General features: G+C 37.2%; 1 protein-coding gene across 2 annotated transcripts in view; it reads left to right on the top strand.

Moving 5' to 3' along the window:
• Positions 1-25,063, top strand: part of PALS2 (protein associated with LIN7 2, MAGUK p55 family member) — a 58,640-nt gene that overhangs the window by 30,435 nt on the left and 3,142 nt on the right. The window contains exons 2-11 of one of the 2 annotated variants that reach the window (XM_054817299.1): positions 2,523-2,641; positions 7,051-7,203; positions 16,056-16,208; positions 16,707-16,934; positions 18,129-18,260; positions 20,241-20,340; positions 20,892-20,960; positions 21,741-21,902; positions 24,440-24,642; positions 25,042-25,063. The exon at positions 25,042-25,063 is cut by the window's right edge and continues 107 nt beyond it. In XM_054817299.1, coding sequence (XP_054673274.1) covers positions 2,525-2,641; positions 7,051-7,203; positions 16,056-16,208; positions 16,707-16,934; positions 18,129-18,260; positions 20,241-20,340; positions 20,892-20,960; positions 21,741-21,902; positions 24,440-24,642; positions 25,042-25,063 — 1,339 coding nt within the window. In that variant the 5' untranslated portion in view covers positions 2,523-2,524. Of the gene's footprint in view, positions 1-2,519; positions 2,642-7,050; positions 7,204-16,055; positions 16,209-16,706; positions 16,935-18,128; positions 18,261-20,240; positions 20,341-20,891; positions 20,961-21,740; positions 21,903-24,439; positions 24,643-25,041 lie in introns of both variants that reach the window. The other variant, XM_054817300.1, reaches the window with a different exon arrangement.

The following is a 25,063-nucleotide window of genomic DNA, read 5'->3' as shown; positions in this document are numbered from 1 at the left end:
ACCTTTATTAAATAAAATATTAATTTGAAAATATCTTGTCTAGCTGCACAAAGCTTGAAAGTCATTCTTGTGAAGCTAAATGTTGCTCTTAACGGTTTCTCCTTCATGATAAAGTTTTTATGTAGGTATTTTATTTTTTTTAATTTGATCATTCTCAGGCAGAATTCTGGAAGGATTATGTAGAAAACAGCTTATTAACATGGAGATATATAAGGAATGTCTTTATTATGCCCGCCTCTGTCAGCATCAAGTGCTGGAATTGCAACTGGTATTTGAGATGCATGCTTTGACCTGAAGGAAGCTTTATATTTTTACTTAGATTATTTATAAGAACAAAAGCGCTAAATTGAAGTCCCTTAAAAACAATTTACATAACCATTTAAAATGTAAAGAAAGCTTATTATTACAACCCCTGCAGTATTTATGCAGCACCCAGTACACTACGTAAACTGGCTAGAAAGATCTATCTACTTGTGCAAATACTGTAGCTTGCATAACTGACACATAGATGTGGCGCTTAGGGACATGGTTTAGTGGTTGGACTTGGCAGTGCTAGGTTAACGGTTGGACTCGATGATCTTAAAGGTCTTTTCCAACCAAAACGATTCTATGATTAAGAGTCATGAATCTATAACTGGGAATTGAGAAAATGTGAAACAAGGCAGTTGCATCTGCAGCTGAACTAGTCAAGATACAGGACATACTTAGCCTGAGGAAGATGTGGACTATTTACAGATTGATTTGTTGACTTTACGTAATATGTGATTGCTAACAGCACTTTGTCTATTAAAAAAGTAGAAATAATATTGCTTCAAAATGTGAAAGCATAAAGTGTCATTTTTCCCTCCTACTCATGGTTTCACAAGAAGATTCACTTTTTGAAAATGAGAAGTATGGTTAAAACGTATTTTTAAAAAATGCAGTCTTTTGACATACAAGACGATTTGATTGTTGGAAAAGTCAATTCCACTTGACAGAAAGAATGGCCAGAAATTTTTTTCTTGGGATGGAATTTTCTAGGAAGAATTGAAATTAGAAAGTAGGTGTTGAGAAATGCTGTTTGTTCTGTTATGTGCAGTGTGTCATAATAGCTTTCATTGTAAAGCAATGAGGAAAGTTAAGGGTAAATTCCTGTGTGGGAGAAGGGGCATATAGGCTTTCTAATTCTCTTGCTATATGCTGCTATGCAACATGTGGAGCATTGGAGTACACAGTGGTTGTTTTAATGCTTTTTAGTTTATTGGGGATCTCAACAGAAGATTTTTTTCAGTATATCTGTGTATGCGTCTGAGCATGCGCATATAACTCTGCAGAAGTTTAAAAGAATACAGTTAAAAAGAACAGTATAAGTTATTCACTACAAGATAATACTAGAAAATAAGAATATTTAGTCATGTGTTGGAAAACAGGAAAAGAATGACCATTTACCTTGCGAGGGACATCATAACTGTCTCCAGTGGTGCCCCCTTTTGTGCTTAGTCTAAACTGGCACACATTAATCTCTGATACAATCCCCGCTAAGCGCTGCTGCGCATGCGCCCAAATGTGTGGTGCCCATGCGCCAAGTTCTCTGTAATGTGTGAACATACTGAACCTGTTGGATGACATAAAAGATCTGTTTCGTTCAACTTTATCTTAAATAGGAGTGTTGAAGCACACAGTAATAAAATAAATTCTCCTCACTCACCTCAATGACTTCACGGGACAGGAGAGCTGGGATGGTGGGATTTTCAGACTTTTTCTTGGGCACTCTTGTTTGCTGTCACCCAAGTTGCTGCAGTTCTCTCTGTGAGTCTGTAGGTAGCCAGGAAAATCTCCACTGAGAGTACTGGGCAGGCACAATATGTTTCACATTGTAGGATATACTTCCTGTTGCAGTGTGTTGTGGTGCCAGGTTGGTGTTAGCCTCTCCACTAAGGGCTGGAGTGCAGTAAGTCAGAAACTGGTTGTAAAGTCAGGACTGGTTGTAAAGGACTGCTGGGGACATATGCAAATGTGCCCAAGGTAAGAGCTGCCTTGGAAGCAAATTTGTGGTTAAAAAAAATTGGTTTGGAATTGTGTGTTCATTTTAAAAACAGTGATGTCTGGCTATACAAGAACTGTAAAACTTGTCTTTCATTGGTATACGTATGAGGGCTGAAAACTTCCTCTGAAAGAAAGATTAAATGAGAAGAGTCATGAATGAGTTACTTATATTGTATTTGGAAGATTATGCATACCTTATATGTAGTTTATACTTGTTTGTTTTTTTCAATCTTTAAGTAGTAGTGAATCTTGAAAGGAATGTGCTGGGCATGGATTTCATTTGATTATGATGATAAGTATTTGGATAGATCCTTTATTTCCACCTTTCAAACAACAACAACAAAGTTTATCTTTCTCTTCTGTCCGCTTGCTCTCAGTAGATGCAGTTGGCTGTTTAATATCTCTAAAGTTAATATTGTGGTGTTTCCCAGAGCTTTTGCTATTTATGCAAGCCTGTTTTGGTCAGTACTTACTTTTTGTTTTTGTTTTGTCAGCAGCCATGCAGCAGGTCCTGGATAACCTTACTGATCTGCCGACATCAACAGGCGCTGAAGAAATAGACCTGATTTTTCTTAAAGGAATTATGGAAAACCCTATTGTAAGATCACTTGCTAAGGTATTTAAACTCGCTGCTCTGAGAGGACTCTAGGAATATTTTAACTCTTAAATTATTGTATGAACACTGAGTATGGATTGAGGTATTAACAATGGCTTTTATGTATGGTACATCTTACTGAAAGACTTGAAGGAGTTCTTGAAGGTGAAGATTTGGTATAATGTAATTTCTGTGCATGCCGATTTATTGTTATATGGAAGAATCTAGAGGAAGAAGTAAAATTCAGAGACTCCAGAAATAATGTGGTAAAATTATTTATGAAGAGAATGTCAAAATACTTGAAATTAGAAGAAGCTGGTTTTAGTATAGTTTCGTGACCACTGTTGTGTGCAAAACCCATATGCCTTCTGACTTTTAGCAGTTTTGCCAAAGATGAAAAGTGAGAGCAATAACCTTCTTTCCCCCATGGCGTAAACAAGTTTTCTTTTTATATGTGGCTCAAAACAACTTTCTGATCAGCCCAGTGACATAGTCTCTCCATGCCCTTTCCTGGATTTCAGAGTAATTGGGACCTTTGATTGTCGGCTCTCTGAGACATGGGTTATCCTTAGTTTTGGTCTTGTATTATGAAAATCTTTTATCTATAGATGGTACATATTTATAAATATGTAAGGTGATATTTTCAAAAAATCTTGGGACTCTGTAATTAAAATGTAGTAGGAGATGCAGTCAGCATGGCACAGCGCATACTCTTTCTTAATCTTATGTCATAAAAATAAGCTCCTTTCATGAGGAAAAAACAGTTGTAGCTGTCTCTTTAATGTGAATAGACATTTGAAAGCAATGCCCTCTGGGCAGGCATGAAAAAGCTGTAAAGCTAAAGGATTGTTGTGCAGGGATTTTGCTCAGTATAAAAATCTGGAACGCAAAACTTCTCGTAAGAATTCATTTAAGAATTTACTTCTGTTTAGCTGTTCAAAAAATTGGTTGTAAGTGGAAGACATTGCATAGTAATAAACTTAGAAATAATACATGTGTCTCATCTCTAGTGAGATGACTGCAGAGAGAAAGATTTGTGTACTAAATTTACTAGAGTAAGTAAAACCATTTTCTTAGAGTTGTTTCCAACTTCAGTATCTGCTGCATACGTCATCTTTAATTTAATATTTATTGTGAAGAAAGTGTTCATTGCAAAGCATTTTTTCTTATCAAGAACTTGTGCTTTAATGGCCAATTACAATTATGTGGAATTTAATGACTAGCAGATGTAAAGAAGTGCTTGTAATGGAAACAGACTCTTAACTATAAACTTGCTTTATCTAGAATGCTGAAAGGTTTTAATTGTACTCATATGGCATGACCTCACTCATATTTTCTTTTGTAATTATTTTGGAATTAAACCCAAAAACTCAGTCCTAACCAGCAGAGCTAAAAAAGGACAAGATCAAAACAACAACACACTTCATGAAGTATATGTAGTTCATATATATCTATTTGTCTCTAAAAATATATAAAACTTGTTTTTCTGTTAGAAGAGCTAGTTTTAACAGAATAGGCAATTCTCAGTAGCCCGAGATGATCAGATTATTTAAGCAGATTCATTTCAGACCGGGCCAGAAACGTAAAAGCTTTTTCATTTTCCTTTATTAGTCCATTCTTAAGACGAATCATTCTGAAAAGTATCCCAAAAAGGACAAAAAGAAACTTAGGGAAATGTGCTATGAGCCCTACAAGCTTATTGTTTCTTTTCAGTCCTTAAATAAATGAAGGCAAGCAATAAGCATAGTAGGTAGCTTATAATATTTTGCAATGCAAGATTTGGCTAATCTTTTAAAATTGCATTAAGTTCATTTCACAATTTTTCTGTCAAGAATGAAGACATCAAGGTAGAAATTACAGATCTTTTTTCAGATAGGGTTCTTTTACTGTACCTTTCCATTCTTCGGTGGGTGGTAGGGGAAAGGGGAAGTAACTGTAATCACATAAAATGCATTTTCCTGTCATTTACTGACATTAATGCTCAATCCTAACTAGCCTTTATAATTGCTATGCTTTTTTGAAAGCAGTTGTTGAATTTGGAACATGCATGAATTTTACTCAGTTTTGTACTGAACTGTCTTATCAAAATTCTCTTCTTCTGGATTGTTAACTATTCTTTTGAACCTCAAAACTTTTTATCTTCTTTTTTGCATTCACAGTATTGCCTTTAGTATTGTAGCATAGCCTACAGCATACCAGATGAATGCCTAACCCAGATCAAGGAGACATCTTAGGAGTAATCTATAAACATTGAGTCCTGTATTTAGGATGTCAGACTGTTGGAGGCAAAAGCCTTACTATTTCAACATTTGGCAAGTATAATAAATATCAAGTGAATCAAAAGACTCAATTCGTTATCACTATTTCTGAAATGATGAACTGAACTAGAAATAATTGCAGTATCAAAATTAGCTATTCCTTTTTTCTTTTCTTTTTTTTTTTTTAAAATTATTTGCACCACTCCCTATCCTGCTACTCCCCAACATATTACAGGGTCAGAAAGTTGTTGACTGATAAACTTTGTTTCCCAGGATATACATGACCTTGATTTTGGAGTGAAGGGTGAGGATATTTGTATTTAGAGTGTACTCTGTGTTAGTGGTAGTATTTTAAAGAAAATGAGTGAGAAAAAAGGTAACCCATATTCTCTAATCATATAAAGGTTTTGCAGTTGGAGTATGTTTAAAAGTCAATAGATTTATGTTTTTACTTGCTGTAAAAGAAGTAAACTTCAAAAGAAGAATATTGTTTACTGCACATATTATATACAAAATAGTATTCCCTTATTAAGGAGAATGTGTGTAGGTGCCAAGCTTCCTATGACTTTGTAATCATGGTCATTTGGTTTGCGTGTGTTGGTGTTGGGGAATGTTTGAAATGCCTTTTTCTGTGTTAAGTTAGCCTTTTCAGTGTTTGATCATCAGCCCTGCAGAAATACCATTTTATAGATATGAAGTAGAATTTAATACTCAGATGATTTCAGGAAAAAAAGCTTTCTGGTTTTAGCAAAATATTTTTAACATCTGTTTTGAGGCACTAATAAGAAAGTAGATGTGTTGTGCATACCTTCAAATCACATACATGGGAAGTATATATAGATGACTCCCAAATATCTCTGTTATTTGTTGTGTTTTTACATGCCAAAGTGATTGTTCTTTTTTGAACTTCTTGTTGCTACAGTGTTGCAAATAACTCTTAATTGTGTTGAGAATCTTAGTTAGCTTTGGCCTTCTCTTATTCCCTAATTTCACGATACAGCACTGCCTGTAATAAATGAGTGAAACATTTGGATTTATGAGATGTTTGTCTTGCAGCTCAAAGCTGCTACCTTTCAATGAATTTAAGTATCTGCAGTATTTAGGAAAGGATTATGTCTGCAGTAATAGCTCTAGAAAGAGATGAAAAGTTATCACAGAGTGGTTGAGGTTGGAAGGTACCTCTGGAGGGCATCTGGTCCAACCTCTGGCTCAAGCAGGGCCACCTGGAGATGGTTGCCCAGGGCCATGTCTAGACAGCTTTTGAGTATCTCCAAGGAGGGAGACTCCACAACCTCTCTGGGCAAACTGTGCTAGTGCTCAGTCAGCTTCACAATAGAAAAGTGTTTCCTTATGTTTAGACAGAGCCTCCTGTGTTTCATTTTGTGCCCATTGCCTCTGGGCCTGTCACTGGGCTCCACTGAAAAGAGCCTGGCTCCTCTTTGCACCCTCCCTTCAGGTATTTATACACATTGATGAGATCCCCCCTGAGCCTTCTCTTCTCCAGGCTAAACAGTCTCAGCTCTCTCAGCCTTTCCTCAAATGTGAGGTGCTCTAGTCACTGAACTCTTTCTGGTATGTCCAGAACTCTACACAGTATTCCAGGTGTGGCCTCACCAGTGCTAAGTTAGACCTTGACCTTCTGGCAAGGCTCTTCTTAATGCAGCCCAGGATACCGTTAGCTGCCTTTGCCACAGACTTTTCTTTGGAATTTCCTTTAGTTATGCAGACTTTCCTTCAGAATTTGCTGGTTTGAAGGTGTTTGAATGAGAGAAGCCTGAGGTAAATGCTTCCATTGCAGACTTTATTTTTTTTTCTGAGCAGATCCCATAGTTCCTTTTTTGTCCTTCTTCTAGAAGAGGTATGGGTGCTGAAGCAGAAAAGATCTGAGGCACTCTACTGTTCAAAGACTGTTTGGTGTATATAGCATAGAGGTTATAGGAAATAAGGACATACGAGCATCTCTTGAGAGATGCTGCTTATTAAGTTTGTTGGGTCACATAGTTAAGCATGCAAAATCCTTCAGCAGTTATAAACACAAAATATACAGATTATACTGTATGTAATTTTTCGGGCTTTCCTGCTAAAGGTTGCACAAAGAAATTAATTAGAAGGTTTATAAATTGGAACTACTTGAAGCTTATTTACAGTATAGTCTCATATTTAATCCTACAGGCTCACGAGCGACTGGAAGATTCTAAACTAGAGGCTGTCAGTGACAACAACCTGGAGCTGGTGAATGAAATTCTTGAAGACATCAGTCCCTTAATAAATAAAGATGAAAATATTGCAGAACTGGTTGGAATACTCAAGGAACCTCATTTTCAGGTGCCACTTTTTTACTGTATATTGCCAACTTACTGTATCAGTGTCCACATATGGATCTAGGAATAATAATAAAATAAAACCTGAACTGTGGCAAACTTTTAATATGTAGCATTTTACTCCAAATGAAAGGTAAAGCAGAAGCCATGTGGGGTTAAGAATAAGCACAGTTTTATTCTTTGATATCACCTCAAGAATATCTTCAATCATTGTATTAAAATCCACTTGAGTTTCCATTATAAATCTTGAACAAATATCTACTTCCTATATGACTGGAGTGTCCATAACAATTCCCTGAGGACTTCATCCTTAGCATTTCCAGGTGGTCTCAGTTCCTGATACTGACCATTCTGCACTTCAGTTCAGCTGTTGGCATTCATACTCATATGTAAGATGTACAGTTTGCAGAGTGAAGGAACGTGATTCTTCTGTGGTGCACTGCAGCTTGAGACTCTGCATCCTTCTCACTGTTGCTCTAATTAACATAAATGAAGGTTTGATATATGCTTGTAAAAAGCAGATGTTTTTCCACAGCTGCCATTCTATTACCAGCTTCTGTACTGACCCTTGAAGATTAAGGCTTGGTACATTCTGGACTTTCTAGGAAGGCTTTAGCTGACTTTAGTACTAAGCTATAGGTATCCTATAGAAGAACATAAGCAAACCTTTTGCTGCAGTATAAATGTACTACTTTTGTCAGACAGGTATAGAATCAGACATTTTTTGGGTATATGAGTTTAAATATGTTCTTTTCCTAAATTTTCAGTTATGCATTATACAAACATAGCAGTGAGGTGCATTCCTGTTTAACATAAACACTGGAAATGCTGCAAGCTGTGGCATCTTGGAAGAAGGAACACTTTAAGAGCTCAGCTTTTGAGTTACTAGCTATTCTGAGTGCTGACAGTTCCTCTGCTTTTTCTGAAGAGCAGTACATTGGCCTCCCTTGTGCTCTTATTTGTCCAGAAGGACATTATAACTAAGGGATCAAAGACTCTGATTTGGAGACTTACTGGTGAATAAACCTTCAAATCAGTCTTTGATCCCTTAGCAGAAATTAGTACTGGAAAAGGAGAGCACGAGTTTGGAGGAACTGGTAGTTACAATGCAAAAAGATAGGAATTGGGGGTCAACTGGTGCAGTGACAGATCTGACAAAGTTCCATTGTGTTAGATAGAGAAACTAAAGCTGACAAGTGGAAGAGGATGAATCAGAAGATGAAAAGGACTTAAGTGTAGAACTGCCTCTGAAAGGCACTGTAGTGATGATCTCTGAAGAGAGATGGCAAAGACCAGAGACCAACTGGGCAAAGAATCTTTGTGGTGGAGACTAGAAATTACCTGTAGGAGACTGAGATCAAATAAGAATTTTAAATAGGGTGAATAGCCAATACTAAGGAAAACTCAGCATTCATTATTGTTCAGTGGTCATGTTTACAGATAGGCACAACATGATACTGGTGTCAGTTACTCCATTAGTTCAGGCTTAAGCAATTTACACATTTAATCTAGAAGTTCCAAAGTAGCTGGTGAACAAAAATGCTGATATTTACACTATTTCTTGTACATTTTTTGTTACTTGATTTATAAAGAGCAGACTTGAAATTGCATATACACTACATTAACTTTACAGTTTTGTTCTAATCTTCTGTTAGTACTTCCTAATTGTATGTTAAAGGTCCATTTAACAAATATCTCTTCTGTCTTCCTTCCCTGTCCCCAGCAGCGGGCATCTAGGGAGGACTGTAAGGCTAGGACAAGCCAACAGTGATACCATCCAAAAATGTTTTGTAAGGATTTGGTGATTGGTTGCTCAGGCTTCTGTGTGAGAAGTAGCATCATCCACCTGTGGTGGTGTTCTCTTCCGTCAGCTTGTTCGGTTGTTTTTTTGAACCCATGTAAAAATCTGGCATTCACATCATCCCCCAGCAGAGTGGAGACTATGCTGGTTTGGTTTTGAGACTGTCTCCTGTCAATTTCACTTAATATCCCCTTGCTCTTGTATAGGAAGAGAGTGAACAGTTTTTCTTAATCAGCTTTTCCATGTTACTTGTGATCTGAGAGACCTCATTGTATATGTATGTCTGTCTGTCTCAAATAAAAAGATGGGAAGCAAAGCTGTATAGAGCTTACCAGAGTCATTCACAGCAGCATGGATTTATGAAGAGGTGTGATAATTTCCATTGTGTCTCCTACTCCTTGCTTAAAAATTCCTAGTATTTGGTTTGCCTTTTTAACACCTGGTGAATAGAATAGAATAGTTCATTTGGAAGGGACCTACAACAATCATCTAGTCCAACTGCATGACCACTTTCAAGGCTGACTGAATGTTAAAGCAGGTTATTAAGGGCATTGTCCAAATGCCTGTTAAACATGGACAGGCTTGGGACATCAGCCACCTCTCTAAGAAGCCTGTTCCACTGTTTGACCACCCTCTTGGTAAAGAAGAGGTACCTCTAGGGTCAGTAAATATAGAAGTGGATTATTTTTTTGGTTTGGTTTGATTTTGTACTGTTGACACCTCTGAGATACCACTTCTGAGTCTGTCAGTTAATGTGTTAAACTAGGATTGTATTTTTCCTTGCAGTCTTGTGTTGAATTTCTTTGCCTTGTTCTCACGCTGTTGCCCATGAGTTGCTCCTGCAGGTTACAATCAGTTGCTTTACTCCTTGAATAGTTTAGCAGCGTCAGCAACCCTGTCATTTCACTTACCACCACCATTTCCTAGATCACTTATCTGACATGTTAGTGTATTGGCAGATGTAGAATTGAGCCCAGATGTCTGTGGGAAATCCTCTGGTGACATGAACTGTGAAAACTAATACTATATTCCTGGCCCAAATTTTTCTGTCTTTTAACCAATATTTTCATCCATTTGAAAGCCTTACTGCTTATCCTATAGTAGCCTTTTTTTTTTTTTCCTTTTAAAAGGCTTTGATAAAAGATTCTATCAAAGTTGATGCCTTTTGGAAATTGATCTATATTATCAACTGTAACTGCCTTGCCACCATGCTTGGTGACATTTTCATGGAACTTAGCTAGATTTGAGAAGCATGATTTCCCTTTATTAAAGCGTGTTGATGCTTTCCCATGATCTATTTTGTCCAATCATTCTGTTTTTTATGGAAACTTTTTCTAATTTGTTTAGTATCAACATCAGACTTACTGGTTTGCAGTTTGTTGATTCTTCCGAGGAGCCCAGTTTAAAAATTCATGTCATGATTATTGCATGCTATGAACAAGACTGCATACTGCTTCTTTCACTATACTGTTGGGTGAGTCATGGGTATGGAAGAGAAATAAGCTATTTCTAGAGCTCCCTACTTCATTTGCTGCAAAACCTGAATGGTACAGAAAGAATTAGGTACGAAGGGAAGAGAAAAGACTATTTGATGGTTAAGATAGTTAAATGCTGCCCTGAAGAACTAACCTATTCTTCACTCTGTCAGAACTAGAGTTCATTTTTAAAAAAAAAAAAAAAAAGTCTGAAGCAGCTTTAACTTGCAATTTTTTTTCTTTTCTAAGTGCCTGTTGTGAGGCCTTCAGTCTCATTTGCAGAAACAATGAACAGTTTTGGCTGCTGCAAACAGGGACAAAGCAGCTAGCTACTTACTCTTTAAAAGTAGATCTGATGTAATTCAGTTTGGAAGCCTAAAATTAGGCTGTACTTTTCAGCCCTTAATGTTGTGCTTCCATTCCCCATCTGGAGGTAGACAACAAAGACAACCAAGGCCAAAGTAGTATTATTTTGATTAAGTGGTTTTATTTAACTGATATTGTAGTTTAGATCATTCTAGAAGAGCTTCTAGGAAAATTTGCAGACCAAAATGTGGATACAGTATTCTTTCTAAGGCTTGGGGAGGCTATATGTCTCTCTGAAAAGGAAGCAGAAATTAACTAAATACTCAAGAAATAAGTCCTATCCTTTCTGCCTCATTTGGTGCAAGGAGGCACATTCCAAAATCTGCAAGAAGGGACCTGTAAGGAAGAAAGGAAAAATACAGTGTCATTTGCAATTTTAGAAAATGTAATTTGCATCCTTTCTCCATTTCGGTAAATGTGTAAACAAACCAGCTTGACTCTCTTAAAGTTTCATGGACACTATAGTGTAACTGTTTTAGAGGCTGATTCTGTATTTTACAAATGAATGGTGCCAGTTTATCAGTGTCATCTTGTAACCTACCTCGGCATACAAGTATCAGATGTGGTATACAAGTCATCAGTGCAATAACTTATTTGAATGTATCATTTAGTGCTGAAAATATTAAATTACTTAATTTCTTTTACACATTTTTACAGAAGATACATTGGGGAGGGACTGGTCTCTGGAGTACAGGTGCATGTATGGTTATACTGTTATGTTTGACTATCTCCCTTTTCTCTTCTTTCATTCCTTTCTTTTTCTTCCCTTCCACTAGTTTTACCTAAACTTTTCAGAGGTCAAAGTGTAGAAGATACTAAGTTCTTATGGGTTTCACAGTATTGATGGCTGGCCATCAGGCTACTAGGTATTGAAGAGCCAGCTGGCACACTCACTGCATAGAAAAGGCTCCAGCAAGTCTTGCCAGACAGTACCTGGAGAGCAGAAGAGAGGAGTGATAAGAGAGGTTGCCTTGAGGGAAGAGGGAGGAGTTGAAAGTTTGCACCATTGGAGTGGTTAAATATGCAGAAGAATAACTTCTGCTGCTTATGGAAGAACTCATTCAGTTACTTTTACTTTTCCAAGAATTATGCAAACCATTCATCCTAAATAGTAGATTCTGCTGGCAATAAAATACTTATCTGAAAAGCAGCCAATATTTTCTTCTGATACTTAGCTTTATAATGGCTAATCGTATCTTTAAAATGTTTCATTTAGAAAAGTGATCTTAAGTTGCCTCCTAGACAGATCTTAATTTATAGGGTTATTTTTCCCACATATTCATGCCTCCTTACCAGTCCCCCCCCCCGATTTCTCTAAGATTTTAGATTATTTCCTCCCTTTTCCAGAACAGCCTTTAACAATGTCTTTTCACTTTAGGGGCCTGTAGTCCGTTTAGTAAGTTCTAATATTTAAACAGTGTTGTCAGAGAAGACTAATACATATTTACTGCACAAGAGAGGAATGGAAATATTTTAAGGCCTGAAGTGTTTGGAAAGAAGTCCTGAATTCAAGACCATAGAGTTGTTCTGCTCTTGTGTATTCCCCGAGCCCTCCCTGCACCCCCCACCAATTTGTAGTTTAATTGTTCTATTGGATTACAGTTGGGGAAATAGTTATTATATAGGGCAGGCAATGCTTCATAACTTGTATAGATTGTGCTGAGATTTTTTTAGGAAAAACAAATTTTGAATTTGAACTTGACTTCAGCACTGTGGAGAGCCTTGAATGTTTAATGTTTACTGAATTTTGAATTACCTTTTTTTTTTTTTTTTAACCTGGCAGTATTGGTCGATACCTGGCTGAGTATGAGCCAGCAGTGTGCCCAGGTAGCCAAGAAGGCCAACAGCATCCTGGCTTCTATCAGAAATATTGTGGCCAGCAGGACTAGGGAAGTGATCATCCCCCTGTTCTCAGCGCTGGTGAGGCTGCACCTCGAGTACTGTGTTCAGTTTTGGGCCCCTCACTACCAGAAGGACATTGAGGTGCTGGACCATGTCTGAAGAAGGGCAACGAAGCTGGTGAAGGGTCTAGAGCACAAGTCTTATGAGGAGCGGCTGAGGGAACTGGGGTTGTTCAGCCTGGAGAAAAGGAGGCTGAGGGGAGACCTTATCGCTCTCTACACCTGCCTGAAAGGAGGCTGTAGCCAGATGGGTGTTGGTCTCTTCTCCCAAGTAACAAGTGATAGGACAAGAGGAAATGGCCTGAAGCTGTGCCAGGGGAGGTTTAGATTGCATATTAGGAAACATTTCTTCTTTGAAAGTGTTGTCAGGCACTGGAGCAGGCTGCCCAGGGAAATAGTTGAGTCACCATCCCTGGAGGTATTTAAAAGACGTGTAGATGTGGGGCTTAGGGGACATGGTTTAGTGGTGGACTTGGCAGTGCTAAGTTAACGGTTGGACTTGATGATCTTAAAGGTCTTTTCCAACCAAAATGGTTCTATATGATTCTATTCTATGAAGTAAGTACAGCCACATAAAACTACTATAAAGAAGTCAATATGTTCTAAGTTTATGGATTACTTTATTACAGTATCTTGCCCAAAGGGGGCAAGTTTTCTGCCACTCTCTGCATCTCTTGTGATATGCAGAGAGTTCTTCTGAATGCCTTATTCTGGCAACATTACCATTTTTGCCATGAGAACCTTTCTGCAGTTGTCTTGGATAGTCAGCTGATCCTGTTTACATAAGCTGTATGGAGGAAACCAACCCATTTTATCATTGTTGATTATTCAGTTCATGTTTTGCAGACTGGCAGTGGTTTGATAAGTGTTCTAGCACAGTATGGGAAAGGTCGGATTCCAGGGGAGCTCTGGAGTCACAGGAACACAGGATATCACTTTTTCCAATACCGTAAGAAACAAGTGAAGTTCATGCAACTGTACTTCACAGATCACTCAACCATATTACTGAAATAAGAAAGTAACTGAGCAACATAAAATGCTGGAGAGTAGTGTGGCAGTGGATACAGACACATGGCCCCTGTTGCCAGGTGGCTTTGTTTAAATGTTCTTCAGGACTGTATGCCATTGCCTGGCTGGCTGGAAACAGTCTCGTAAAATTGGTATAGCTTCTTGAGTTTCAGAACTTAGAGTTAGGTATGGGAAGGTAATAACTATGGCTTGTCTTGAGGAAACCAATGAACTGCTTTTCTTAAAGAAACCATTTTACAATTGTGAGTGGGAATGTACAGTCCCTGATAGTCCTTCTGTGACTCAGCCATCATGTAAATAGCAGGAAAAAGATTTTGTGATTGAGAGATGATTAAGTACTACTTGAAAGAATTAATGCTTATCCATAAAACTGAGTGAATAAATAGGATCAGAATGTGGAATGGGATCAGATTTAAGAACTGAAGAATCTTACAGAGCATGTTAATTTGAAAAGGTTGACACAGAATGTTAGCTTAGTAGTCTTTTTTGACTGTGGATCAGATCATAATCCATCAGTTATATGACTGTTAAGGGCAGGGAGCTATACCAGCATGGTTATGTGTAAGGCCCCATGAGAAATCTAGTGGTTTGTGGCCAGAAAGTTTGGAAACAATATGTTCTAGCATACGACCAAAAGAGAAAACTGGAAGTATCATACTGGTGTATCTACCTGGTTTTGTCAGTGGTAATGTGTTAAAATGTGTACTTGATGCTAGTTGGTTTCATTTTGGAAATATAGAAAGATCCAGAAATGTTGCTTGCAAACATTGGCAGAGAGAGATCTGTTCTCCTGGTTTCTGGATTGGATGTGTCTTGGATAATGAAGAATTAGCAATTGCTACCATCTGACAGCTGCTTGATTTAAATAAATGATTGTTTTTCCTATTTAATTTGATTTGGTTTATCTCCACAGTATCAGAGCAGCCACAATAAGCAGCTGTCTTTACAGTCTTAATGGCAGGGGCAGGATTGGTGAATTAGCACCTCCTCCTAACCTCAAGTTGAAATATTAGCAAGGTCATCCTGTAATGGGCAGATTAAAATGACTCTCCAAGTTTGTGACACTTTGAGGGCTTGCATGTTGAGCTTAGCACTAAACTAGTATGGTTGCGTAACTTTTAGGTTAGAGGTGGCTTACAGAAGGACGGAGCAGACTTCATAGCAAAATTGTTAAATTTGCTTAAATGTTGCCTGTTCACCTGCTCTGCTTTCTAGTAGTTTGCTGTCTTCCTCTGGCACGTGCATGTCACTATCAGTGGTAGTCCCTATGGTGTCTTCTCTTTTTAGCTACTGATTTGACACCAGTGATCTGACTTAAAACTGTATCTCATCAGGTCACTGTTTGAAACAAAGCTGTTGGTTGAGGCCTAGCAGGCATCTGCTCTACTTGCTTCTTTTCCTCTTTCTGTTTCTGTCAGTGAGGCTTTCTGTGCTATAGGATGCTTTATCTTGAACTACTGTATATGGTGGCTATAGGGTATCCCTTTTCCTCTTTAAGACAGAAAGTCTCCACTGTCTAATTTCACGTTTCATTTTGTTTTACCGGTTTGTATTATCTTACAATTCTTTTCTTTAAATCTTAAAGTATCTTCTATGAGAAAATCAAGTCTAAACTGCATTGTCTTCCAAAGATGATTATACTTATTGGGACCTCCTCCTTTTGCTTTGCATTTCTGTATGTGGTCTTGTGAAAACACCATTAACTATACGTCTGAGTGCTTGTCTTCCAGAAAGCGAATTCTGTCAACTTAGATTGATTTGGTGCTAGAATTCTGCCTGGCTTTATGCAAGCAGAAAGCACTCGTTCTGCAGATTGCTAGAAACCCTTGCATACCTGTAATTATCCAAATTACAGTGGAGGAAATTTTTATTACATTAAACACAAGTATCTAATGATGAGTTATCTTCGTTTTTTGTAGTGAGTTGTTTGTTTACTTTAAGCATTTGCTTGGATACTGTCTCATTAAGTGAAAGACTATTTTAGGGACTTCTTTTTCCATCTTCTTCCCTGCAAGATCTCATATTCCTCCCAAATTCATTACATTTCTCCTATAATTCCTTAAGAAGAAGCATTTGTATTTACAAAAGAGAGCATATTTGCCAAGACAGTAGGCTTATTGGTCCATGTGAGTATTTTCATGTCAATTTTTGCCCCATGTCATGTGAAGTAAGAGCTTTATGATCTGGTCCCAAAAGGGCAGATTTGGTGGTTATTCAGCACTAAATCCTTTTGCAAATGGTTATTTCATGATTTTAAAAAATAGCTTTTTCTGTTCCTTTGCAGTCACTCTTGGAAGCACATGATATTGTGGCTTCAAAATGTTACGATTCCCCTCCTTCTAGCCCAGAAGTCAATAATTCTTCAGTGAACAACCAGATTGTTCCAGTAGATGCCATTCGTATCCTTGGAATTCACAAAAGAGCTGGAGAACCACTGGTGAGTAATTGAAGATGAGTGTGTCTTTAAAGTGCGAGTGAAAATGTTTACATGTGCCTGATTTCTTACATTACCTTTTAATTATTTCCATTATTATGTTGTGTAATTTAGTGGGTGATAGGATCAGTATTGAGAGGTTGAAATAAGAAGGTATTTGTGTGTTCTCCATCCTGTTCTCTTTAAGAAATTATGGGATAGTGAATAGGGTGAATGACTTGCTATCATAACTGACTAACACAACATCTGTTCGGTCCTGATACAAAATGACAGGATTGCATGCAATCAAGAACAATAGAGTCATTGTTCAGTCATATGAAAACCTGGTCTTGTATCACCTGATGTTATCTGTGTATTAGGAACTCTTACTCTATAGTAACTATTACTGTCTGTTTTCATTGGGGTAGATAGAATATCACATAGCTGTATATTTTTGCTTGAGATAATGGTAAAATTAAATTGAAATTCAAACAATGGTAAACTAGGTGTCACCTCTTTCAGGGTGTTACGTTTAGAGTTGAAAACAATGATCTGGTAATAGCACGAATTCTTCATGGTGGAATGATAGATCGACAAGGTCTTCTGCATGTAGGTGACATTATTAAAGAGGTGAATGGCCATGAGGTTGGAAACAATCCCAAAGAATTGCAGGAACTGCTGAAAAATATTAGTGGCAGTGTCACTCTGAAGATTCTCCCTAGCTACAGAGACACTGTTATTCCTCAACAGGTCAGTAGCACATTTCTAACAATTCTGTCAAAAGAACTTCTGCTTGGTACTTTATTGCATAAGATTATTTTAAGATTTTGGATTAGACATATTTTGATTATTTCGTGTATTTAATGCTAGCGGGAAGGCTAAAATGTAGATACCTGTGTTCACCTTTAAGTACGTTTCGGAAATGGCTTTATTCAGTAGATTAATAGCATGCCTAATATGCCTGCCTAAAGAATTCTAATTAGTATCTAGGATTGATAAGCATTTGTATGCTACATATAAAGCATGTTTCTTTGACATCCAGTGACCTCTGATGGCCTAGCCACAGTCACACTGAACAGCAGTGAACTCCATGTGTTTATAACATGATCGGTGTCCAAGTAATCTATTTCACAGAATTCAGAAACATTGAATTCAACAGATGATCTTGAACTCACTGACTTAAGTAGGAACTTGGTAGCTGTTCCTTATCCTTTTGTTGTTGCTGGATGCTGTTGATTTCTCCACTGCAGAAGTAATTTGTTGCTCTAAATCAGCAACATCTTGTAAGACACTCCTTCAAGTAGCGGGTCTTAATGCCTGTGACTGTAATAGACTGTGCTTACATTGAGTAGATGCTGAGGGAATGTGCTGTATTTGAGGCACGTGCACTACTTTCTTTGCTCCCCAACCTGGTAGAAAAAAAAGTCAGAGATGTTTCCAGTCTACTGATGCAACTTCCTTTTTCTTCCTCTGCCTCAAATTTGAATCTTAAGCAGTCATGTACCTTGTTTGTTTTAAAACATTGAGTTCATGGCAAAATTAATTCTTAAGAGTCCACAAGCCTTGAACACAGTGCTCACATCCTGAGATTTTTACATATATATTTTTAAGTAGTTTAAAGTCAGAATACTAATTGAGTTGTATATACTGAAATGCAAAAATGAGGGGTTTTGTAATACATTGTCCAAATAGAACAGTTGGCTTTTTATTTTTATCATGAAGCTCCTTCAGCCAAGGTTTGCACTGCTGATTATTTCTACACTCTCAGCTGGTCTATATCAGTTTTTTTGCATAGATTGTATTTTACTTGCCAAATGCAACTTGTCAAACTTTTCATGTCAAACTTTTTATGCTATAGGTAAAGACATTACTTCAGTTTGACAGATAAATTAGTAAGAATGTATTTTATAATGTTTAAGCTTTGTAAATTTTTACACGTTCCAGGTTTTTGTGAAGTGTCATTTTGATTATAATCCATATAACGACAACCTCATCCCATGCAAAGAAGCAGGTTTGAAATTTTCTAAAGGAGAAATTCTTCAGATTGTAAACCGGGAAGATCCAAATTGGTGGCAGGTTAGTAAAAAGATTAAAAAAAATCCCAAACCTCAAAAATCTTCACTAGTTGCCTTAATAATAAACTCTTTAAATTATGATCTACTTCCATTTAACAGTAGATGTAAGAAAAAATATTTGCACTGCAATCCAATTTCAAGCTAATATCAAGATACTAACAATTGAAATACTAGAGAAAATGGAATGGTATAAATTGTATATGTAACACTCATTTTGCTATTAGTACTATTTGTTTGTTCTTGTATCATAAACTGATTTCGGAATGTCTAGGTTTAAGTGAACAATTTCTAGCCAAAAGTCTTAGGTGGGCTAAGTAAACTGTGGTAAGCCTTCCCTGACAGTGACTGTGGAAGAAGCTGACCCCTTCCTGAGTGCTCAGTTGAGGAGAGAGAGGGCAATTAACCCTGTGGATTTGAAGAGGGGTGAGAATAGCTACTTGGAGAAGCTATATCTTTTATTTCCACCATGGTGGTCAATGTCTGTGAGCTGTAACATGCATCTTCATAACCACAGTGTTTGGCACTATTTCAAGTATTAACAGTTCATCCTGCTTTAAGGTTGTATTTCTATATTCAGTCCTTCAGTGGAAATGTAATCCAGTGCTTATGCTATTTTTATTTTTTCAAGACACTGTACACACAATTAAACATTATCAGTGCCTTTGAAAGTGGGATGAGTGAATCTTTAAGACACTTTTCTCAACTGAGATACTCAAAATTGCAAGAGGCAGTGGCAATCTAGGCAAAGAGTTTAGCGTTATTAATTTTCCTGTCCACCCCTAAATAGCTCACCCTTTGCTAGATAACAAGCAGTAGTGAGCCAAAAGTTACTTGAGGGCAATGTATAGAGATATATATATGACTTTTTAAAAAGTGACAAAAATATTTGAATATGCATCAACAACTTGCTGAATTCTGTTACTTGTGACGGTAATAACACAAAGAGAATAAAAAGTGTGAGGGAAGGCAGAGAATGTATTACTGCCAATTTAATTAGTTTCAGAACTAATTCCAAAACTCTGGAGTAGTTTGACATTTAGTTTATATGCTGTCTTCTGCATTGCTTTTCAAATTCTCTAGCTTGTAACTTGTGGGAGTCCAGGAGAAATAAATCTTAAATCCCCGATCAGTGGCAAAAATGAAATGCATTAAACCAGCATAGTGTGTTACAAGTATTGCTACGCAGATCATGCCACCGGGAAAAAAGTTAGTTTTTCCTTCTGCTTTCTAGAAATGCTAGACTGGTACTGAAAACTTGCTAACTGTAAAAAATCAGTCATAGGTAAAAGCATGCAAGTTGAAAAGCAAACAGTACCTGTTAGCAAGACAGGCCCAACCAGTTATGGAGAAGAAAAGTGTAACATTTTGTAACTGTGTGTTTGTATGTGTTAAACTTGCTGAGGATTGAGCGTGCCATGAAATTATTTTACAGAGAATCTTAGCCAAACTTTCATTACCTGGAATACTTAATTACTAAGATTTTAAATCTGTAGTTACTTAGTGCAAAAAGCTTGAAGGCATGATTAGGCATGTGTTAATGGCATTCACTGTGAAATGACAGTTAATAAGCTGCACTGGAACCCGTTTGGAGCAGCTGAAAATACACAAAATAAGTGTACTGTGTACTAGAAAGTCTTGAGTTTTGTCACCTGAGAGTTCAATGTCTGGAGCCATAGAATTCCATTTAGGATTTTGATGCCAAAAGTTTATGGCTTTAGGAGCTTACTAACTTAATGGGAACCAGTAATGAAACTTCTATCTATTTTATTTAAGTTTCCTGAATTTTAATACTCAGTGGCAAGACACCGTTACTGTAAGACAGCATTTTAATATCCATATCTGGGTTTGAATTTCCAAATCTCAGTAGTAAATGTATCAATACTCACCATTGAGAAACTGGCAGTGTGAAAGTCAGTCAACACCATGTCGATGAGAAAAATGCTTCTCACAAGTTACCTATGATTTCCCCCCGCCCCCCCAGGCTAGTCATGTCAAAGAAGGCGGAAGTGCGGGGCTAATTCCTAGCCAGTTCCTGGAAGAGAAGAGAAAGGCCTTCGTTAGGAGGGATTGGGACAACTCAGGTGAGATTTAATGAATTTCAGGAATAAATTTTGCTCTGACTCCATTTGTTTTGCTTTTTCTGCCTTCATAGATACTAGAAAACTGCTGTGTGAGAATACACAGAATATTGCAAAGTGCTGCTTATTATATTTTGGCTTTGACTGAAGGACAAAGGCTAAAGTCTATGCTTAGTCTTCATAGATACATGAATCAGTTTTGCCACCTGCTGATAAAAAGCTAAATGAGGTGGGAAAGGCATAAGAATTAGCTCTTTTCTTAATTAAGTTTTTATGATATGCACTGAAAGTTAATAAATTAAACATATTTGATGGATTTTTCTGCTGCTTTTTACAAAGCTTTCTAGGAAAATTACTTTTATCTCTGTGTTCGGTTCTTATTATACCATTTGATGTGTATGAAAATAGATGTGATCTCCTGCCCTAGAACATATAAAATTCTAAAATAGTCCTTGTAAATTTAATTAATCTAAACTTGCATATGTTCATGCAAATAATCTTCGGAAAAACATATTTAACAAAAATGATGAATTTGTCTCAATTTTTATTTCTAGGGCCTTTCTGCGGAACAATAAGCAGCAAAAAAAAGAAAAAGATGATGTATCTCACTACAAGAAATGCAGGTATCTCTTAATATTACGTATGAGTCAAAGTTCTCTACGCTTCTAAACTTGCAGAGCCTAGTGTATCCAAAGCTGAAAGAATTGCAGTAAAATATTTTTTTATAAGTTTGATAGATCAAGTAGTTCTAATGGTTTAAAAGCAATAGTGACCAGTAAAGATATGGTTGTGCTGAGGACATCTTTTGGTAGGTAGAAGTCAGGGAAGAACTGTGTGTTAAAAGAGAAAAAGTGAAAGCTTTGTTGGCAGCACGTTGAGGGATCTTTCCCCTCTACTTGGAGAGGTGTACTGGGCTCCTCCCCAGTGCAAGAGAGATATGGACATATGAAGATGATGGAGGGACTGAAGCACCTCACATTTGAGGAAAGGCTGAGAGAGTTTGGACTGGTCAGCCTGGAGAAGAGAAGGCTTGGAGGGATCTTATCAATGTGTATAGACACCTGAAAGGAGGGTGCACAGAGGATGGAACCAGGCTCTTTTCAGAGGAGCCCACTGACAGGACCAGATGCAACAAACAACAACACAGGAGGTTCCCTCTGAACATCAGGAAACACTTTTGTATTGTGTAGCTGACTGAGCACTGGCACAGTTTGCCCAGAGAGGTTGTGGAGTCTCCCTCAAAGATATCAACAGCCATCTGGATGCAGTGCTGAGCAACTATCTCCAGGTGGCCCTGCCTGAGCATTGGGATTGGACCAGGTGCCCTCCAGAGCTATCTTCCAGCCTCAACCATAGTACTGACTATGTATTAACTATTTTTTTTTCTACATTTCTCAATGTAGAATTTGATCGTCATGAAATCCAGATCTATGAGGAAGTAGCCAAAATGCCTCCTTTTCAGAGGAAAACGCTTGTCTTAATTGGAGCCCAAGGAGTGGGGCGAAGAAGTTTGAAGAACAGGTTTATAGTACTGAATCCTACTAGGTTTGGAACTACAGTGCCATGTAAGTTGTGAGCATTCCTATTGTAATATCATACTTTGAGTCTCTGATTATCTGGAAAATACCTGATGTTTATCCCGGTGATTCAGGGTAGGAGTAATTTTGTCAGAGTATAAAAATTGTATAGAGTGGGAAAACAAAAGGTTCTTCATCTTCTCAGACAACTGAACTAACATATGATGACAGTGAAAATATTTGTAACTAGCAGTTAAATGTTACTGATGCTGCAGAAAAACAATTTTTGTACATGCAGTATTTCAATCTGCTAAGTTTCTTCGGTGTCAGTCACCATCAGTTACTGAGGGGATTCTCGAAGTCCCTAGTAGTCTTCTGTAATGAACAGCCCATGCAGTAGCAGCACCCTAGGTGTTATAAATTGTTACTTTAGTATTAGAAATATAGGGAAAAGCAACAAACTTCCAATAAAACCGAAGTGTTTGTGATCTCCAAGATTTGTATGATAATCTGATGTTTTAATACATCTGGCCTCAAGCCCATGATCTTTCTTTTTTTCTCCTTATCAACTTCAGAAAAAACCCTCCTCTCTTACTGAAGTATTGTTTTCTTGCCTTCCTTCCAGATAGTTACTTTGCTCATTCACAAGATCTTTATTTAACTGCCTCCTCCTGTTTGACTGCTGACCAGCGCTACATTATTATTCTCCTCCTGCCACCTGCTTTTCAGAATTTCAAAACCAAACTGTTCCCTTCTGTTTTCAGTGGGCAAGAAGTAGATCTGATAATAGGGGTGGAGGGACAGGTCTGAAAGATAAGTTGTGCAACAGGAGAGAACCAGTCTCTCTCATTTGCTGAATCTCTTAACAGCAAAACTGGCCAGGGCACTAAGAATTGGTATGTGTGACTGATAACAAAGTTGACTTCTCAGTGTTACTTTTTAAAAGAAATCTTCCCCTGGGAATCTCATTGTTTTATATTGGCAAATAGTAAAGAACTTTTTATTACTTCTAAAATTCTTCATTCCCTTTAAAAAAAAAGCTCTCAAAATTACTGGTTTCTTTAAAATGCTATATAGGGGCTTAAATATGTAGAAGTAATGCAAAACAGTGTTAAAATGCTTTTACTTGGAGCTCTTGAACACCCTTCAAAGGCATAAAAATTAACTTTTCCAGCCTAGCAATCTGACAATCTAATGCACATGCAGTACATAGTTTATTGTATATAGAATCTCCCCTCCTCTTTATATTCAGATTTTAAGTAGGATAATCAGTAATCTTAGTTGGCCTCAGTTTCTTTGATTAGAAGAAAATTTTCCTGGTTATTCATGAACAAGTACGTGTGGGGTGGTTTGGTTGTATTTGTTTTTTAAATGGCTGAAACTGATCCATTTTGCTATGGGAAGAAGCACGTCCCTGGTGTTTGAGTTCTAATCTAGCAAATGGTGCTGTGTTTTTAATTCAGTGTGGCTAGCTGAACTGTTAAGTCATCTTCTGGCTGTAAACTGTTAAAGCTCATTCTCCAAAGTTTATTTCAAACCGATATGTTGGGGTTTTTTTTTTTGATATTGTAATAAACATTAGAGTTTTAACCTTTCTGTAGAATCTTGGCTAAAACTAGATGTTCTAGTAATGTTTATTGCTAACAGCTTCATCATTTCTCCAGGGACTTGAGTTTCCTATAATAATGAAATTGATAGGAATTATTAGAAGGGGGAGAATGCTTTCCACTTGTATTACCAAGTTGTGCCAAGTGGTGATACAAGTATTACCAAAGGGATCCATTCACTGTTATGTTTAATATATTCTAGAGTTCAAATCTAATTAAATGCAAGTGGTGGGCAGATAATATGGTGATAGGACAGCAAAATCGGTAATAATATTTTATTTTAGTTTTTATATATTTTATTTTATTTTTCACTTCTTTGCTTAAATAATGTCTGCACTGCACAGTGTAGCCAATACCCAAGATAGCTGCTAACAAATTTATCTTGCTTTAAAGGGTAAGTTGTTCTGGAAAGCAGCATTAGCTGGCCTCCACTAAGATTCTGCTGCAGTGCCTGGGATTCTTCTGATATTTAAACTAACTTTCTTTATAGCTAGCTCAGGTAATTCTATCCTACAGGGCAAATACAGGGAGCAAAGTATGTGCTAAGGTTTGGGGGGGTGGGGGCAGACTCTGATATGTGCTCAGTTATTTTCAGAAGTACATTTGGCATTTCAGAGTTAAATTTCCATTAGATTTCCAAGTCAGTTAAATAATTATTTACAGTTAAATAATTAAGTGAATAATGAAAAAGATCATATGAATGAGTATTGTATATGGTGTGAAGGAGTAATACAAAGGAAATAAGCAAATAGGTGGGTAAGCAACACGTAGGAAAGAATAGAAATAGAAATAAAGGGAACAGGAGGGGCTGTGCTCAGTTTTGAAACTTATGCTAGAATAATTAATCTGTATGTGGAACAATTATAATCGTATAATGTGTATTATACTCTCCCTAACTTAATAGGCAGTCCAGTCTCATATTTGTATTCAAAATATAAAAAGAAAACATTTAATTTCTATTCTAAATTTTTTGTTTAGTTACTTCACGAAAGCCAAGGGATGATGAAAAGGATGGGCAAGCCTACAGATTTGTGTCACGAGCTGAAATGGAGATGGATATTAAAGCTGGCAGATATTTAGAGCATGGAGAATATGAAGGAAATCTTTATGGCACCAAAATTGATTCCATCCTTGAAGTTGTTCAGACAGGAAGGACCTGCATTTTGGACGTGAATCCACAGGTATGTCATTTATAATGATATACTACAAGCGTAGGGGTATAATGGTGAAGAGGTATGCCTTTAAATTTGAGGGCTTCTTATCTGGTTTAAAGATTACAGTATCAACTGGATTCTTGCCTTCGTGGCACTTAGTTTCCTTCCATCTTTCTAACTCATTCTAACTAACTTAGATTCTGCATGGAAGAGGAGTCTTGCAGAGTAGTAAATAATCTTCTTAGCCAAGGTAAGAATGACGGTGAGCATTTCAAAAAGCAGTGCAGGAGTTTCTAAAATAGAAATAAGAATCTTTGCTTATGTGTTTCTGCCCATTGTAACAGACTAGTTTTGCAGTGCCCCTTAAGTAATGGGCACATATGGTGAGTCATTCTCAAACTTAGTTGTTTTTTTCTTTGCTTCTAGGCCCTGAAAATATTGAGAACTT

The sequence above is a fragment of the Grus americana genome, chromosome 2 (assembly GCF_028858705.1).
Source record: "Grus americana isolate bGruAme1 chromosome 2, bGruAme1.mat, whole genome shotgun sequence".
Classification (NCBI taxonomy): Eukaryota; Metazoa; Chordata; class Aves; order Gruiformes; family Gruidae; genus Grus; species Grus americana.
The sequence above is the reverse complement of the archived record's forward strand: the minus strand, read 5'-3'. Positions and strand labels throughout refer to the sequence as shown.